This window comes from Herpailurus yagouaroundi, unplaced genomic scaffold (assembly GCF_014898765.1).
Source record: "Herpailurus yagouaroundi ecotype Mexico unplaced genomic scaffold, PumYag 28, whole genome shotgun sequence".
NCBI lineage: Eukaryota > Metazoa > Chordata > Mammalia > Carnivora > Felidae > Herpailurus > Herpailurus yagouaroundi.
In genome coordinates this window covers 127,098,276-127,116,160 of record NW_024412376.1, presented here as the reverse complement: position 1 = coordinate 127,116,160, position 17,885 = coordinate 127,098,276, and the positions used below count along the sequence as shown (strand labels likewise).

Genomic DNA, 17,885 nt, shown 5'->3' with positions numbered 1-17,885 from the left:
GCCCGGCGCGCGGGCCGCGGGGCTGGAGGGTGGCAGCAGGCTCGGCGAGGGGACGTGCGCGCGGACCCGGCTCCGGAGAACGCGGCGGCGGGCGCGGGGCGTGCGCGGCGGGGCAGGCGCTCGCTGCTCGCTCGGGAAGCGCCGTTGTGCGTCGCGGCCATGTCCTGGCTGTGGCGAGAAATCCTCCTGGAGAGCCTCCTGGGTAAGCTGAAGCCGCCCCCGGGCGCGCGTTCGCGGGGGCCTGCCCCTCACTCGGCCCGGAGCCGCGGCGCTCGGCCGGTTGGCTGGGCTCGAGAGGGAGCGCGCCGCGCGCCCAGGATGCAGAAGTCCTCTGGGAACTTTTGCTACCGCCGTCAAAAAAGACGAGACCTAGACTGAGGTTCGGAAGCCGAGGATTCCGTGGGGGAGACGGTGCCTCCGAGCTGCACTCCACCCTGGGATGGCGCTCTATTCTCCACGTGTCGACCTTGACCCCGCGCGGCTGGGACCGCTCCCGAACCGGCCCCCTCCGCGACCTTTACGTTAGTAAGATTCAGTACTGGACCTTAACTTTCACAAGGAAAGGGGTCCCCGTGTCCCCCAGCGGCTTGAGGTGAGCACGCAGGGAGGCAGCTGCTGCCTGTGTTGGCCCCGCACGAGTGGTCTCGGTGGCGGCTGCACGTTTGGGCATTGCGCGAAAAGCGTCGAACTGGGGTCCCGTGTGCGCACCTCGAAGCTTTGCAAAAAGCCCCAAGGACAATTATTGGGCAATTCTCTCGGAGTCGTGTGACTAAAGTCAGATTTCCCAAATGTTTGGGACAGTGTTATAATCTCGCTGTTCATTATGAAACATTCTTTTCGCTTGGGAGGGGCACCTTCCTAAGAACTTGATTTTCTGGGAGCTGGTAATACTCGGGAGGGTACCCCCCACTTTTTTTTCCCCCTAGCTTCAAATGTATTAAGTACAGCGGTGTAAAGTGAGTTACGTTCAGTAAGTACCCAGGGTGCTAGGTATTCTGTGTACTTGATCTCATTTAATCTTAGCAACTTGGTGAGGTGGCTGAAAGGACTACTTTGCTGGTTCAGAAAGGGAGCCTGAGAAGTACCTCGGGAGAAAGTTACTACACGTGATGGTTCGATGGCTACGTTTGGAGCCAGTCTGCGTGGGTTTAAGTTCACTCTGCCGTTTGCCACTTTTTCAACTTTAGACGATTACTTTCTGAATCTCAGAAGTTTTTTTGTTCTTGTTTGTTTTTACGCTTGTAAGAGGGGAGTAAAAAGTGTCCATTTCATAGGACGTGAGCTGTAGGAGGAATAAGATCTCTGTAAATACTTAGCACAGATGCTGCCGCATAGTAAGTGCCCATTAGGTAATTATTGTTGTAGAAGATTATACAGTCAGTAGTTGGCAGAGGTGAACCTGACTCCAGATCCTGGAATTTCACTACGCCATACTGTCTTATAAGGTTAGGTTTAAAAAAGTCTACTTACAAGTAAATGATTGTTGCCTGACTAACCTGCCTTTGGATGTAGTCTGGAGTGGGAGCAAAGGAGGGGCCACCTGCTGTTTGTTCCTTTTTTTTTTTTTTTTTTTTGGTAGTTATCTCTACACCCAGCCGAGAGATCAAGAGTGGCATAGTCCTCCTTTTGAGCCAGCTGGACACCCTTGTTAGTTCCTCTTTTTGATTTTCATGATATTGCTCTTTATAGAATGGTTGACTTAGGTAAAGAAATTTTATCAATTTCAACCTAGATGGTCCAAATGAAGAGGTTTCAATAAAGGGACGACCTGTGTGGGTGTGAACAAGGTTAAAGGAATAAACAAGGGGTGTCAAGGGACTCACAACAGCAGGAAGCCATTTTCATCCTGGGACATTCTCTTCTTGTCCGAGGAAGGGGAGGAATTAATTCTGTACAGGAACCCAGTTAGGGTCAGAATCGTGAAGGAGGGCGGTCAGCCGGAGCCCTTACAGTGGAGGAGCAGGGCTAGTGTTTGAAACAAAGTCACATTTACACATTCTCCTTAATCATTTTTTTTTTTTCCTAGGGTATGTTTCTTGGTCTCTCTGCCATGGCCTGGGACCGATGATTTATTACTTTCCCCTGCAAACTCTAGAACTCACTGGGCTTGAAGGTTTTGGCATAGTGTTTCTTTCTCCAATATTCCTAACACTTACTCCTTTCTGGAAATTGGCTAACAAGAAGTGGATGCTAATCCTGTTGCGGATAATTACTATTGGTAAGATTTAAAAGTGCTTCTTGAAGGTGTTGTGTGTGTGTGTTTGTTTTTTGTTTTTTGTTGTTTTTTTTTTTTTCAAAATCAAGTGAAAATATGTACACTGTTCTTTGTATGCTAAATGATTAAATGAAAAACAAAGATCATTCTTTCTCTTACTACTGTCTTAAAGAGTTTTACTAGAACTGGAAGACTAGACCAAGAGCCAATGTCTTTTACATTTCTAACTTTTCTGTCAGATCGGAAAAGCCTAAAAAAATCACTGAAATCAAGAGGGAGAACAGGTCAACTCTTGAAAATTTTGTGTACTTTTTTTCCAACTATGACAGAAAACTCAGAAACCATTAAAAATTGTTGAATGATACTTCATGAAAGTAGGAAAATTATGCCCAATGAACACTATAGTAAACAGAGTCAAACAAATTAGGAAAGATATTTGTAACTCTTTTGTCAAAGGGCTAATATCACTAACATGGAGTTTTTACAAATCAATAATAAAAAGGAACAACAATTCGATAGATAACAGAGCAAAGGATATGATCAGTTTACTGGGAAAAAATGTAATTTTTTAAATATGTATTTTAAAATTAAAATGTGTAGAATACAACTTACACACACACACACACACACACACATATTTGTATGTAGCTTCATATGCTGGATTGCCAAAGAACAAAGTTGGGTAACACTGTATTGTAAGGATGGGAAAGCGGGCACTCAGACATTGCTGATGGGGATGTAAATTGGCACAAGTTCTGCAGAGGATAATTTATCAGCATTTATCAAAATTACAAATACGTATATACCCTTTTGCTCAGCAATTCCATTTCTAGAAATATACCCTACAGATATACTTACTTATGGCTTAAAATGGTAAAACTTGGGGCGCCTGAGTGGCTCAGTCAGTTGGGTGTCCGACTTTGGCTCAGGTCATGATCTCGCGGTCCGTGAGTTCGAGCCCCGCGTCGGGCTCTGTGCTGACAGCTCAGAGCCTGGAGCCTGTTTCAGATTCTGTATCTCCCTCTCTCTCTGACCCTCCCCCGTTCATGCTCTGTCTCTCCCTGTCTCAAAAATAAATAAACGTTAAAAAAAAATTTTTTTTTAAATGGTAAAACTATAAGGTTGTTAATCATTATAGCAATATTTGTAATAGCAAGGTTAGAAATAACCTACATGTCCTATATATGGGATTGGTTAAATAAATTATGGTTTTGAAAATTGGAACACTGTAGAATACTGGGCAGCTATATAAAAGAACGAGAACATTATGTAAGGAATGGAATAGTCTTTAAATATATTATTAAGTGAAAAAAAGGAATCACTAAACAGTGTGTGCAGAATACTAACATTTGTGTAAGAAAGTTTAGATGGAAATATATTTAGTTTTTAATGCATTAAATGGCCCTAGAAGGATTTAAAAAAAAAAAAAAAAAACAAAATCCCGATAGCATTTTAGTTACTTGAAAATGGTATCTAGAGACAGACATAAAAGGGAAGCTTTGCAATACATACCTTTGGTATCTTTTAGATTCTGAATTTGAGTATGTTATGTCGCCATTAGCAATTATCAGTTAAAAATTTTGAATGTACACTTACTGTCCCAAGGAATTGAGATTATTAATATAAATAAATATTGAGAGACCTTGAAGAAGTACGGGGAGTAAAAAAGTAAGAGGGTGGGGTCATGGAAGAAAAGGTTTAGAAAACAAAAACACCAGACTGTGATCTGGTTGAATCTATAGGTGAAAACTCCAGATGTCTTACTCTTCTGTTACAATGCAGTGCAGTTGGTTTCTCTGGAGTTTTCCAAGTGGCATATATTTCTTCTCTCTGGATACAGTCATTTGACTTTTTTTCAGAAACAGTGACAGGAATTACTATGAAACTGCCTTCTGCTTTTCTGTGGGCCAGTCCCCGAAGAAGGCAGAATGAGGTTAGGGCAGTGAGTTCTGTGGATACCCGCAAGGGTGGAGGACTCGGCTTCTCAAGATCTTGGGCTCCGAAAGGATAGTGGTAAAGACCACTGAAAAATGCACCCTTTATGCAGACGACGTCCAGAGAAATGGAAAGACCAATCAAATGTGAAAATGTCAGCTCCAGAAATAATAGAAATGAGGCGTTCTACCCTGAGTTGAGGGTATAGTGGCCGAGCTACACTCCCTTGGGCTTACAGTACCCTCCTAGGAATTACTGTGGCCTGAGTGTTGCAGGTTTCATTTTCTCGTCACGCTCCTTGGTTGGCTTTATGGGAGTGGTCTCATCAGTGGCACTTCTTTGTTGCCTTTGCTCAATGCTGCTTGTGTCAAGCCTTATCTACAGAGCTATTGACTGAGAGTTACTGGGGTGGTTTTTTGATTGTTTAAATCCACTTCTGGCCCAGCAACTTCTGGTGGCTGTAAGGGATGTTGATATTAATAAGTTTGGGGTGTGTATGGTATTTGGGATGCTTCCTGTTGTTCCCATTTCGCCTCCTTCCTCTGTGCAGATCCATCACTTGAGTTGAGGTGGAGTTCAATTTGAGAAAATGGAGTAGGTAGGAAAGTGATGTCGAGTTTGAGGATGAAGAGACTGTTTTGGCCAGATCCTCTTCTGGGTAGTCACTGAGCTCTGCTGATGCTAGACAGAGGCTGCTGTAAGCCGTGGTTTACCTTAAAACTCCCTTCATATGCTGCTAAGGAAATGAAACAACTTTGTCTTTAAAGACAAAGTCCTGGGGCGCCTGGGTGGCGCAGTCGGTCGGGCGTCCGACTTCAGCCAGGTCACGATCTCGCGGTCCGGGAGTTCGAGCCCCGCGTCAGGCTCTGAGCCATGTCAGGCTCTGGGCTGATGGCTCAGAGCCTGGAGCCTGTTTCCGATTCTGTGTCTCCCTCTCTCTCTGCCCCTCCCCCGTTCATGCTCTGTCTCTCTCTGTCCCAAAAATAAATAAACGTTGAAAAAAAAAATTTTAAAGACAAAGTCCTAAGGAATCCTTATATAACGACAGAGATGATCTGTGTTACATGCTATCACCTCTGGCACCTCAGACGTTTTGGGTTAATTACTATGTACTTAACTACAAACTAGTTCATATTCCTATTGGTTTAGGTTTTTTCTTGCCTGATAAATTTTGACCCACTAGGATGGCTCTAATCAAAAAGATAGGTAGTGATCAGTGTTGGCAAGAATATGGAAAACTTGAACCCTCACACATGACTGGTAGGAATATAAAATGGTGCAGCTGCTTTTGAAATCAGTTTGGCAGTTCCTTGAAACGTTAAGCAGAGTTCTCATATGACCTAACTATTCCACTTCTCAGTATATACCTGAGGAAAATGAAAACCTATGTTCATATAAGACCTTGTTTGTACATAAATGTTTATAGCAGTATTATTCTTTTTTCAAAAAAAACATACAAATGTTTATTTATTTTTGAAAGAGAGAGAGAGAGAGAGAGTGAGCAGGGGAGGGGCAGAGAGAGGGAGACACAGAATCTGGATGCTTTTATTTTTTTTATTTTTTATTTTTAACGTTTATTTATTTTTAAGACAGAGACAGAGCATGAACGGGGGAGGGGCAGAGAGAGAGGGAGACACACAGAATCGGAAGCAGGCTCCAGGCTCTGAGCCATCAGCCCAGAGCCCGACGCGGGGCTCAAACTCACAGACCGCGAGATCCTGACCTGAGCTGAAGTCGGGCGCTTAACTGACTGAGCCACCCAGGTGCCCCGAGGGAGACACAGAATCTGAAGCAGGCGCCAGTCTCTGAGCTCTGTCAGCACAGAGCCCGATGCAAGGCTCGAACTCATGAACTGCAAGATCATGAACTACGCTGAAGTTGCTTAACTGACTGAGCCACCCAGGTGCCTCCAGTGTATGATTTATATATTTATAAATGAATGATAAAATTAATAACTGTCAATGTTTTTTCTGCATCCTGATTAAAAAAAAACAGTGTTCATTTATTTTTGAGAGAGAGAGAGAGCACGCATGCATACAAGCAGGGAAGGGGCAGAGAAAGAGGGAGACACGGAATCCAAAGCAGGCTCCAGGCTCTGAGCTGTCAGCACAGAGCCTGACGTGGGGCTTGAACTCACGAACTGTGAGACCACGACCTGAGCCGAAGTCGGACACTTAACCGACTGAGCCACCCAGGCACCCCTAGCAGCATTATCCTTAGTAGCCAAAGAATGGAAACAACCCAAGTGCCCATCACTGATGAATGAATGAAATGCAGTATATCCATGCAGTGGATATGATTCAGCCATAAAAAGGAACGAAGTACTCATACATGCTATAATACGGATAAGCCTTGAAAATATTCTGATTAAATGGAAGAAGCCAGTCACAGAAGGCTACCTAGTATAGGAGTCCACTGATACGAGATGCCCAGAATGGGAAAAATCTATACGACAGGAAGTAGATTAGTGATTGCCAGGGGCTGGGGCAGTAGGGAGGAGGAAAAGGGAGTTTCTTTTTGGGGTGGTGAAAATATTCTGGAATTAGTGGTAATAGTTGCACAACTTTGTGAATAACTTAGAAACCATTGAATTGTACACTTAAACGTAGTGAACGTATTGTTAAGAATGACATCACAAAAAATTAAAAATTTTTTAATTTATACACACAAGTCCGTATTTATCTGTCTGGGTGTAGAGATGGTGTCAGATGCAACAGTTATCGAATGCAGATCATTGTGTTCCAATGCATGATTGCCGGAAATGTTTAGCTCTCCTTAATTTGTTTGTAGGCAGCATCGCCTCCTTCCAGGCTCCAAATGCCAGAGTTCGGCTAGTGGTCCTTGCCCTTGGAGTGTCTTCCTCGTTGATAGTACAAGCCGTGACATGGTGGACAGGAAGTGGCTTACAAAGGTATGGTATCTTATATCCATCGACAAAGGTTCGTATCTTAAACAGGTGTGATCATTTACCAAAGGGAAAGTTGGGACCAGGAATTTAAGTGATAGTTTTTACTTTGCATACAGCTTCTAGAAGTCTCACTTTTTCCCCCTTTTCACAAAATCGGAATGCGAATACTTGCCATCGGTCTCCGCGATGTTTTGAGAATTAGGAAATTGCAACAAGTTGCCTAGGTAATGGGCTTTATAAAGACTGAAGATGAAGGCATGTTCATTACTGCAAATTACCAACAGGGCTACTTTATAGACTCATTCTATGAAACTATGAAATTCACTCTGACCATGGTACATTGAAAGTACATAAAAAGTTATTAAAAATACTTTTGTTCTTACAGGTACCTCAGAATCTGGGGATTCATCTTAGGACAGATTCTTCTTCTTGTTCTCCGCATATGGTACACTTCACTAAATCCAATCTGGAGTTATCAGATGTCCAACAGAGTGATACTGACATTAAGTACCATAGCCACACTTGATCGCATTTACACAGGTAAGCGTACGCCCAATTTATTTAGGGATCTGCTCTCTTGCATAGTTTACTTATCTGAATGGAACACATCTTGAAAAGATAAGAAGTCTTTCTGCATTTTGCCTCTGTTTCAATTTTTTGCTCCCTCTGAAAGAGTAACCAGCACAGCCAGTGGATTATTATCTAAGCAGAAGGCACCTTTTCCTTGCCAGAACCGAGGATGAAAATAATAAGCCATTTCAGGCTTGTATCAGTGTGGAGTGGGAGAGTAAACCAGGCTTGAGACTCCCAGCCGGCTTTCAGTTTGTCTTTCTCCGCTCTCCCTCTGGATGGGGCTGTGGGATGAGACCCTTCGTCTCTCTTCCTCCACACTGACCCCCGTATATCTCTAACACTGTGAGAAGTTATTCATGAGCAAAGGCTCTGGGAACTATCTGGGTTTTTTGTTTTTTGTTTCTTTGTTTCTTTTTTTCTTTTCTGGGAGCGTGAAGATGTTTAAGCTCCAAGTCTGAAGGTTGAAAAAGAAAGGAAATATTGCGTATTTGTACCAAATCACCTGTCTCTCTTTGGAGCTGACTTTCTCAGAGACATACACATCCCCAGCTTGCATATTTATTCCATATGCTAACTTGAGATCCTTCTGAAAAGAAGGGAGAAGTGTTACTAGATTCTGGTTAACTTGCACCTGGCTTTTTGTGTGAGTCTCAGTGAGTCACTGTTCTTTTGTCAATACAAGGAGAAATCTCACAGATTAATGGAAGTTTAGAGGGTTTTGGCTCAGCATGAACAAAGTGCTTGTATAATCCGCCTCTCGCCCCAATTTTGGCATGAAACAGGGACAGTGAGAACAAGGGAACATCATTCAAGGACATTGGTCAAGTGACATTACTATTAGAACACTTAGAACTCAGTCTGGTGCCCTAATATATGCTTTATGTTTCATAAAACACTAACATTGAAAGGTGGAAACTCAGGCAGCAAATTTCACAGGTACAGGCTGATAAGGATCTGAACTTCAGGGTATCATTTACATTTCCTGACTTGAGTTTTCTTTTTTCTCGCCTCTGTTTTAATTCATGTGACCCAGTTGTTGGTCCCTTCCTGTTTTTGCCCCGTACCTCATTTACAAAACCCCAGACTCCTCATCAGTTTCCCCAGAATATCAGATCACACCAGGCAGTTTTGTAGTTTTAGTGAAGATTTGCTGGGTCCTGGGAGAGGGGTCCCCGACCAGAGTCCACAGCAGTGATGCTCCGCAAATTCAGTTTAGGTCTCCCTCTTCCCCACCCAAAGACTGCTCAGTCTCCAGGCCCTGGCCTCCTTTGTCTTCACCACCCTTCCCATCATCCCTGTGGCTCACAGCTCTGCTTCTCTCCCTCTGACTCCTTTATTGGCAGAATGGCTTTCCTCCTCCTCATGCAACAGACCCTAAGACTTTCTTCTGTCCTGCAGAGAGCTTCCCAGTAGCACGGGCCATCAGCCCAGCAGGCTGTCTGTTCTTACAAAGACATTCTTCTGCCAGCATTTTCTCTGGTTGTTACGTTTTTGTGTGTGAAGTCATTGATGCAGTGAAATGAGACCTCTTGGTGAAACAGCCCTGGGAAGTAGGGAATAGTTAGGGACACAGGTGGTGGAGTTGGTCTGCCTAAGCTCTCTTTACCAGCTGTATGATCTTGGACAAGTGACTTGTTCTCTCTGGGCCTCAGTTTTTGGATCTACTAAATGGGCCTAGTAACAGGTTACCTTGTAAAGTTGTTCCCAGGATTAAATGAGTTCCTATCAAAGGCTAGGAAGAGACCTGAAACTCAGGAACTGCTCAGTAAGTGTACGACTATTACCCTGGGTGCACAGTGGGGTAGGTGAGAGCCCTCTTTGGGGGTGGGGGGAAGGCAGGGACATGGCCTGGTGTCCTGGGGGAAGGCGGGGACATGTCCTGGTGTCCTGAATATGTTCCACTCAAGTAGGACTGCATCTGTTCCCTCAACATACCAGTCACTTTTCCTGTATATGTATATATATATTTTAATTTTTTTTAACGTTTATTTATTTTTGAGACAGAGACAGAGCATGAACAGGGGAGGGTCAGAGAGAGGGAGACACAGAATCTGACACAGGCTCCAGGCTCTGAGCTGTCAGCACAGAGCCCGATGCGGGGCTCGAACTCACGGACCGCGAGATCGTGACCAGAGCTGACGTAGGCCGCTTAACCTACTGAGCCACCCAGGTGCCCCTTCCTGTATATGTCTTTGCTCATACTGTTAACTTCACATGAAGTAAAGAACTCGCTGCATTTTCCCTTGTGAAATCCCAAAATGCTTGGTTCTCCCCAAAGCATTCCTGATCTAGCCTGCTTGAAATCATCTCTCACACCAACTAGCTCTCAGCACGTTCCGCTTTGTATTACAGTGCCACATCTCATCTTCCCTTCTAAAATAAGCTCCTTGAAGCCAGATACCATTTCTTGCTTGCTACAAGTCTGTGAAATATAGAGGGTACATTTTCATGTAATTGACCATTTCTCATTTTTTATCCTAGATGGTGACTGCAGTAAGCCAGAGGGGAAAAATACTGGAGTGGCAGTCAAGGGCGTGGCCTCCAGACCTACCTGGTGCCTGGCAGGGGCTGCCTTTGGCAGTCTCGTGTTCCTCACCCACTGGATTTTTGGAGAGGTCTCGCTTGTTTCCAGATGGGCCGTGAGTGGGCACCCCCATCCAGGGCCAGATCCTAACCCATTTGGGTGAGTGTCGGTTTGGAAGCCATCAAGGAATTGGCTATTAAAGTTGAAGGAAGAAATACTTCTTTTGTTGAGCAGCTAGATCTGCGCCAGCCAGGTGTTTCATATTCCACTTTCCCTAGATAGCAACAACGTTGCATGATGTTACTGCGTACTGTGGAGGGTGTTTGCCCCTGTGGTGAAGGGTTGCTAGAAAGCAGACGATGGAGGGCTGAAGGTTGTGCCCCGTCAAGTAAGGTTTTGGAAGCTCCTGCTTGGGTGCTCTGAGGAAGTTTCCACATGGGGGAGCATTCTCAGGGGCAGAGAAGACATGCTGTTGCCATTTCCTTCAGACCCCTCCTTACAGTTATGGGCATTTGATGGGACGAGACCACAGTGCCCTGATGAGAGAAAACAGGTTGGCAGCCTGGGCATCGATCTCTATTCTCTGCGAAGGAGGGACGCCCAGAGAGATCTCTGCATCCTGTGATATTTTGGGACTTGCTCCAACCATGGGGCACCCAGGGAGTCAGCAGTCTTGAGATTAAGTGTCGGAACCAGCATATGCCTGGTCCTCATTAACCCTGTCTCTACCCTTTGGGATACGTCTTTTCTCCTGTGTTCAGGCCCAGCCTTTCATGTACAAAGATTGGAGGAACCTTTAAAACATCTGCCTCAGATAACTGTTTGCTCTTACAGTGTGGAGGTTCCCACATTTGGCAAATGCCTGGTGGATCCTTCCCCAGCAGACATGAGAGCATACCCCCAGGTGTCCAGGTCTGGACTCAGAAGTCCCCAGTCCCCAAACACGTTCGTCTTCCTCCATGCCTTGCTTCACCCTTCCTAGCTATCACTCCGTCATCCGAGCCAGAATCCAGGAGTCCTCCTACAACTGTGTCTTTCTCATTTTCTGTGTCTATTTGGCATTAAGTCTAGTCAATTCTACTACTTCTCTCAGATCTATCCCTTCCTCTGCGATCCCCACCCTATCTGCCTCTGTGGAGCCCTCACCATCTTTCATCTAGGCTTCCTCTCTTGCCTCTTCATGGTCTCTCTTCAGTGTGGCCTTCTCTGCACTGCCCCCACTAGCCCCGCCCCCAGTGAACTCTCCAGAAATGCACATCTAACTCCATCACTCCCTGGCTTAGAACCTTTAAGTGGTGTTTCCATATGAGGTCATGTGAGACAGGATCTGTTCCCCCACCCCTCTTACTTTTACAGACACTTCCTACCTTATCCCCGTGCTTCATCTGGGATGAAATCACTTCCAGTTCCCTAGAAGTGCTGGACTGTTCCAGGCCTTTGTCTGCAAGTATGTGCTCTTCCCTCTGTCTGGCTGCCTTCTATGCCTTGGTGTCCTGGCAAGCTCTTACTCACCCCTCTAAACCCAGCTCAAGCATCTGCTCTGTGAAGTCTTCTCTGATTATCCCAAGGGTTCCTTTATGCTACATACTACCTTAAATTCCACCCTTGCCCTCTTCTGCCTTTTATTATTATTGTGTATTACAATTTTAAAAAACATTACAGCTAGGGGCACTTGGGTGGCTCAGCCAGTTAGTTAAGCGTCTGACTTCGGCTCAGGTCATAATCTCACAGTACGTGGGCTCGAGCCCTACATCGGGCTCTGTGCTGACAGCTTGGAGCCTGGAGCCTGGAGCCTGGAGCCTGCTTCAAATTCTGTCTCTCTCTCTCTCTGTTCCTCCCCCATTCATGCTCTGTCTCTCTCTCTCTCCTTCAAAAATAAATAAAAACATTAATAAAAAAAATTTTAAAAAGACCATTACAGTTATTTTAGATCTTCCTGCTAGACAGTAAGCAACTTGAGGGCAGGGAATGGGAAAAAGAACTACTATTTATGATTTAACTCTGTCAGGCATGGAGCCAGGAAGTTTCCATACGTTAGCTCATTCACAGTTTGTGTCTTTTGATCCTGGATGCCTTCGCGTATTTGGGAGGAAGGGAAAGAAGGAAGAAAGGCACAAAGGAAGAGAAGGGAAGGGGTTTGTTCCCATGCATCAAAGCTTTGTTTCGAAAATTCCCTTTAAAAATAGGCATCAGTTATATGGAACAGCAAAAGGAGAATTGGGCCAGGACCCCGAGGCCAGGCTTGAGGGCTGGAGTCCTGCTCAGCCAACAGTAACTCATCATTCGACTGTGGACGAGTCACGTCGTGTCCCTGGCTTTGTTTTTCTCACCTGTAAAATGAGGGGCTTTTTTGGTAGACGTGTTGTAATTCTGTCTGTTGGAGGGAGGCATTGAAGATGGAGATGTAGCTCATGGGACCAGCATTTCCCTAACTGTGTTCTGTGGGACACTGGTGTCTTGAGATGTTGATAGATACCCTGAGAGAAAAAGGCAACGTCTCCTAAATCTGCACTTCATATTCCTCTCCTTGTGATTCACAATGCACATCCGCAGACGAGAGACCTCCTGGGAGTTTCTCAAACTTATTTGAAAATAGAATTCCCGGGCGCCTGGTTGGCTCAGTTGGTTAAACATCCGACTCTCGATTTTGGCTCAGGTCACGAGTTTACCGTCGTGAGATGGGGCCCCACGTAGGGCTCCTAAGCTCCGCTGAGCATGGAGCCTGCTTGAGATTCTCTCTCCCTCTGCTCCCCCTCCCCAACTTGTGCACGCTCTCTTTCTCCCTCCAAAAAAAAAAAAAAAAAGTAGAATTCCTCTTTTAGAACACCTGTTAACACCTCATAAAATTAGTGTTTCTCAGAACCCTGCTGGAGAAATGTTGCATTAGGCTTTCATGAGTCATGACCATCGTAGTAGAAATTGCTTTCTAAAATCCATAATAGATTGCATCCCAGGTAAGTGTTGATGTGGTAAAGAGGTGAGGGATGGGAGAAGGGTGAGGGAGGGGCCCAGAGCGTACCGAAGGGACGTTGGGAAGCCGAAGGATCAGTGCTGATGGTAGACCCCGAGAGAATGAGGGAGCTAGATAAACTGTGTCTTCCTCCTGCTTCCAGTTTCCCATCAGCCCGCCCCAGTGCTCCCGGCCTTGGGACTCTTACCACTAGTGCCTTCTGATATCCTGAATTATTTATTAATTGTGTTTACTGTCTGTTCCTCCCTCACTGGAATGGGAGCCCTCGGGAGGAAAGGGATGTTTGTTCATGGATGTATCCCAAGCCCCTAGAACACAGCCTGCACATAGTAGGTCCTCGTAAACATTTGTCGTTGAATTGGGGATACAAAAAAATCAACAGTGTCCTCCACGGCCTTTTTTGACACCTGGTCTTCTGTAGACCCAGGGTGATCCTTCACCTTGGAAGTGGGGGTGGGCAGGATAGTAGCCGAGAGCCTCACTCCAGGGCCTGATGACCTTTTTTGGTTTCTGAGTCCTAGCAGAGCTGCTGTGTATGACCTCCGACAGGTTATTTAAGTGCTCTTTCCCCCAGTGTCTGCCTCTGCAAAATGGGGATAATAAGAGCATTTACCTTAGAGACTTGGGAAGATTGAGAGCCTAATAAGATGCAAAAGTCTTTTTTTTTTTTTAACGTTTATTTATTCTTGAGACAGAGAGAGACAGAGCATGAACGGGGGAGGGGCAGAGAGAGAGGGAGACACAGAATCGGAAACAGGCTCCAGGCTCTGAGCCACCAGCCCAGAGCCTGACGCAGGGCTCGAACTCACGGACCGCGAGATCGTGACCCGGGCTGAAGTCGGACGCTCAACCGACTGAGCCACCCAGGCGCCCCAAGATGCAAAAGTCTTAAAACAGTGCATGGGAGGTAGTAAGTGCTGTGTTTTTTAGCTTAGTTTATGTTGTAGCTATTTAATTGAGTGCCACGTGGTAGCTATTATTGCTTCTGGATATTCCCCTGAAGTGGAGTTAAATTTTTTGATTCCTCCTCCTGCAAGTTTTTGCTGAAGTAGCAAAAGAATGAAGTAGTTTGTGGTTGTTTTAAAACTCACACAACTGTCAATTATTTATACAGTTGACAGCAGTCCCAGAAAGGCCCAGACTGTTTTGAGGCAGAGGAAGGAAAAAGAGGCAAACTAAATAGAAACGATTCCCAGTGACTTTTTCTCTTTGTCTTCGGCAGAGTTATCACATGTCACATGTCACATGGCCAATATGGACTATAATTTAATAGTCTGAGAATACTCAATCGCTGTGTTTTACATTGACCATGAAAGATTGAAGATATCATTTATTTCAAGTCTGAGTTGCTATTACTTCAGTGTTCTTTTTTCTTGATTTTTAATGTTTATTTGTTTATTTATTTTAAAAATGTTTAATGTTTGTTTTTGAGAGACAGAGAGAGACAGAGTGGGAGTGAGGGAGGAGCAGAGAAGAGAGAGGGAGACACAGAATCCGAAACAGGCTCCAGGCCCTGAGCTGTCGGCACAGAGCCCGATGTGGGGCTCAAACTCACAAGCAGTGAGACCATGACCTGAGCCGAAGTTGGCTGCGCCACCCCGGTGCCCCAATGTTTTATTTATTTTTGAGAGAGAGAGGGAAAGAGAGCGAGCACGTGCCCACATGCGTGCGCACCTGAGCTGGGGAGTGGCAGTAAAAGAGTGGGAGACACAGAGTCCAAAGCAGGCTCCAGGCTCTGAGCTGTCAGCACAGAGTCCGGCTGGGGAATCGAACTCCGGAATGGTGAGGTCATGACCTGGGCTGAGGTTGGACACTTAACCGACTGAGCCACCCGGCTACCCCTCAATGTTCTGACTGGATATAATATTGGTTTTCAATGAGCTCTCATTATCTCACTGGGTTTTTTCACACTCATATTATCTCTTGGATGTACCCAGAGGTATTTTCTATTTGGGACAATAAAATATTAGTGATGGTAGATGTCCTACAGCACATTATTTTCTTACAGGGGTGCAGTTCTGCTGAGCTTGGCGAGCGGATTGATGCTCTCAGCTTGTTCATGGTTTCCTGGTACCAGTTTACTCTGGTGGGTCACAGGTACGTGGGTTTACCTGTACGTGTCTGTGCCCGGCATTCCACTCAGTTGACAATTTACTTCCTCCTCCTTCATTACCTCTCTCCTCCTGTAGCTGCCATACCGCCACCTCACGGTGCTCACATACTCTCCCCCATCTCCCAAAGAAGGCATGTGTGTCAGTAGCAGTTTTTTTTAAGTTTATTTATTTATTTTGAGAGGGAGGGAGAGAGAGCGTGCGTGCCTGAGTCGGGGAAGGGCAGAGAGAAAGAATCCCAAGCAGGCTCCGCGCTGTCAGCACAGAGCCCGTCTTAGGGCTCAAACTCAAGAACTGTGAGATCATGACCTGAGCCGAAATCAAGAGTCAGAGGCTTAGCCGACCCAGCCACCCAGGCGCCCCTGTTTCTACTGCAGGTCTGAGGAGATGGAAGTCAGACATTACCGCATTGCCAGACCTCTTGCCCTCTCCAAGATTCCCTGCTTCTCTGGTTTTCAGGAATGCCCTCCTGAGCTTCTCACCTCTCGACTTACCTTTGGGGTCCACGTTTGCTTATTCAAGGCTGGGACCCTCCACTCCCAGTCACACTGGTTAGGATTACAGGGTATTGATGGAAGCCATCATATGTTAGGAGCAACTACTTATTTTTATGATTGACTATTTTATTACTATGCCTGAATTACATCACTCCTCTGCCTTCCCCTTAAAAGGCAGAAAATGGTTAGAGCTGGTTTTAGTGTTCAATAAAAAACTCTGCACTCTGTAACAGAGCAGTGAACTTGGTCTCTGTGAAGAGAGATGCCCTCTTACATGTTCATTAACCAGGTGATTCAGAGTGTTGCACTGGATGCCCTGTGTGGGTTCGAGACTGTGGATTGGTAATAGAAGGTGTGGATCGACTAACGTAATAAGGAAATTTCTTTACATCCTAAGTGCTATTACTCTTGGATGGAGACATACGTGTAATTCTTTTTTTAAAAACTATATTTTAATGTTTATTTATTTTTGAGAGAGACAGAGACAGAGACAGAGTGTGAGCAGGGAAGGGGCAGAGAGAGAGGGAGACATAGAATCTGAAGCGGGCTCCAGGCTCTGAGTTACCAGCACAGAGCCTGACGCAAGGCTCGAACCCGCAAACTATGAGATCTTGACCTGAGCCAAAGTGGGATGCTTAACCGACTAAGCCACCCAGGCGCCCTGACATATGTGTAATTCCAATAGATTGGCTCATTTAATGAAGTTAGCCAGGTCCTCATCATCCTGGAGCGTCATGAGCAAACTGTTGTAGTCGTGTTGAGCCCTTTTTACTTGCCACATGTGTTTTGTGGTAAGCATTCTCTATGGCGTCTGTGGAAGTTAGTATGAGTAGAATTTAAGAGTAACCTTTCTTCTCATCAGAGAGATGCCTCATGAGATTCCTCAAGAAAAGGGCCAGATACTTTTGTAAGTGCTGAGTTTGCAATGAGCATATATAGCTTCTTAATCTCTATGCAGTTGGGGAAAGGAACATGAAATACATCGGAGGTTTGTTCAGCCCTGATGTCATGCCTATTTTCATGATATAAGGAAAATGCTTACTGGGTAGGTAATTGGCAGCTTAATTTTAAACATGGAAAACTGGGGCCCCCAGAAACATACATTGTCAGTTAAAAGACAGAAAAGCTGTGAACCTGTAGTGTTATGCTTATACTTATTTCCCGAGATAAGTAGAGTCAAACCTAATGTAGTTTTGCTGTCTCTCTGAAGTGTTAAATAGGAGTTTAAAAGACCTCAGGGGCAAGCAGATTTGAAGCTTCTAATGGGCTTTAAATCTTGGTGGCAATTAAATTACTAAAATCAAAGTTCTATTAAAAGAAAAAACAGGGGCGCCTGGGTGGCGCAGTCGGTTAAGCGTCCGACTTCAGCCAGGTCACGATCTCGCGGTCCGTGAGTTCGAGCCCCGCGTCAGGCTCTGGGCTGATGGCTCGGAGCCTGGAGCCTGTTTCCGATTCTGTGTCTCCCTCTCTCTCTGCCCCTCCCCCGTTCATGCTCTGTTCTCTCTGTCCCAAAAATAAATAAAAAACGTTGAAAAAAAATTAAAAAAAAAAAGAAAAAACAGATGTGCTAAACGTATTGATAGGACCCCGGTGTATTTTACAGTGTTCCTATAATTTTATTGTATGAAAAATCTGATCTATTGAAAACTAACATGTTAATTATTATAAATAGTACTGGAATATTCAGTTACTATTAATTCTGCTTGGTGTCGTGGCACCTGGGTGGCCCAGTCGGTTAGGCGTCCGACTCTTGATTTCGGCTCAGGTCATGATCTCATGGTTCGTGGCCTTGGGCCCTGCATCAGGCTCTGAGCTGGAAGTGCAGAACCTGCTTGAGATTCTCTCTCTCTTCTTCTCTCTCTCTGCCCCTCCCCTGATTGCTCTCTCTCTCTCTCTAAAGTAAATAAATAAACTTAAAAAAATAATTCTGCTTGGTGTCTTAGATGTTGTAAAGATTTGGAGGACGTTATTTGGAAGGACTCAGTCTCCAACACAAAACAGTTAAGGTATAGAGTAAGTGAAGAAGGCAAAGTGACCAACAGTGTGGGTCATATGCCACCACTGGTATAGAGGTTCCTGGTGGCTCAGTCAGTTAAGCGTCCGACTTCATCAGCTCAGGTCATGATCTCGCGGTCTGTGAGTTCAAGCCCC

The 17,885-nt window shown here is 45.2% G+C and overlaps 1 protein-coding gene across 3 annotated transcripts in view; it reads left to right on the top strand.

The window, feature by feature from the left end:
* Nucleotides 1-97: 97 nt before the first annotated feature.
* Nucleotides 98-17,885, top strand: part of CWH43 (cell wall biogenesis 43 C-terminal homolog) — a 58,037-nt gene continuing 40,249 nt past the window's right edge. For 2 of the 3 annotated variants that reach the window (XR_005793170.1, XM_040483991.1), the window contains exons 1-6: nt 98-202; nt 2,027-2,218; nt 6,941-7,061; nt 7,444-7,598; nt 10,113-10,314; nt 15,135-15,223. Coding sequence is in view for 2 of the 3 variants with exons in the window: in XM_040483991.1 (XP_040339925.1) it covers nt 160-202; nt 2,027-2,218; nt 6,941-7,061; nt 7,444-7,598; nt 10,113-10,314; nt 15,135-15,223 (802 nt within the window). In the remaining variant the exon portion in view is untranslated. Of the gene's footprint in view, nt 203-295; nt 593-2,026; nt 2,219-6,940; nt 7,062-7,443; nt 7,599-10,112; nt 10,315-15,134; nt 15,224-17,885 lie in introns of those variants that run through there. The other variant, XM_040483999.1, reaches the window with a different exon arrangement.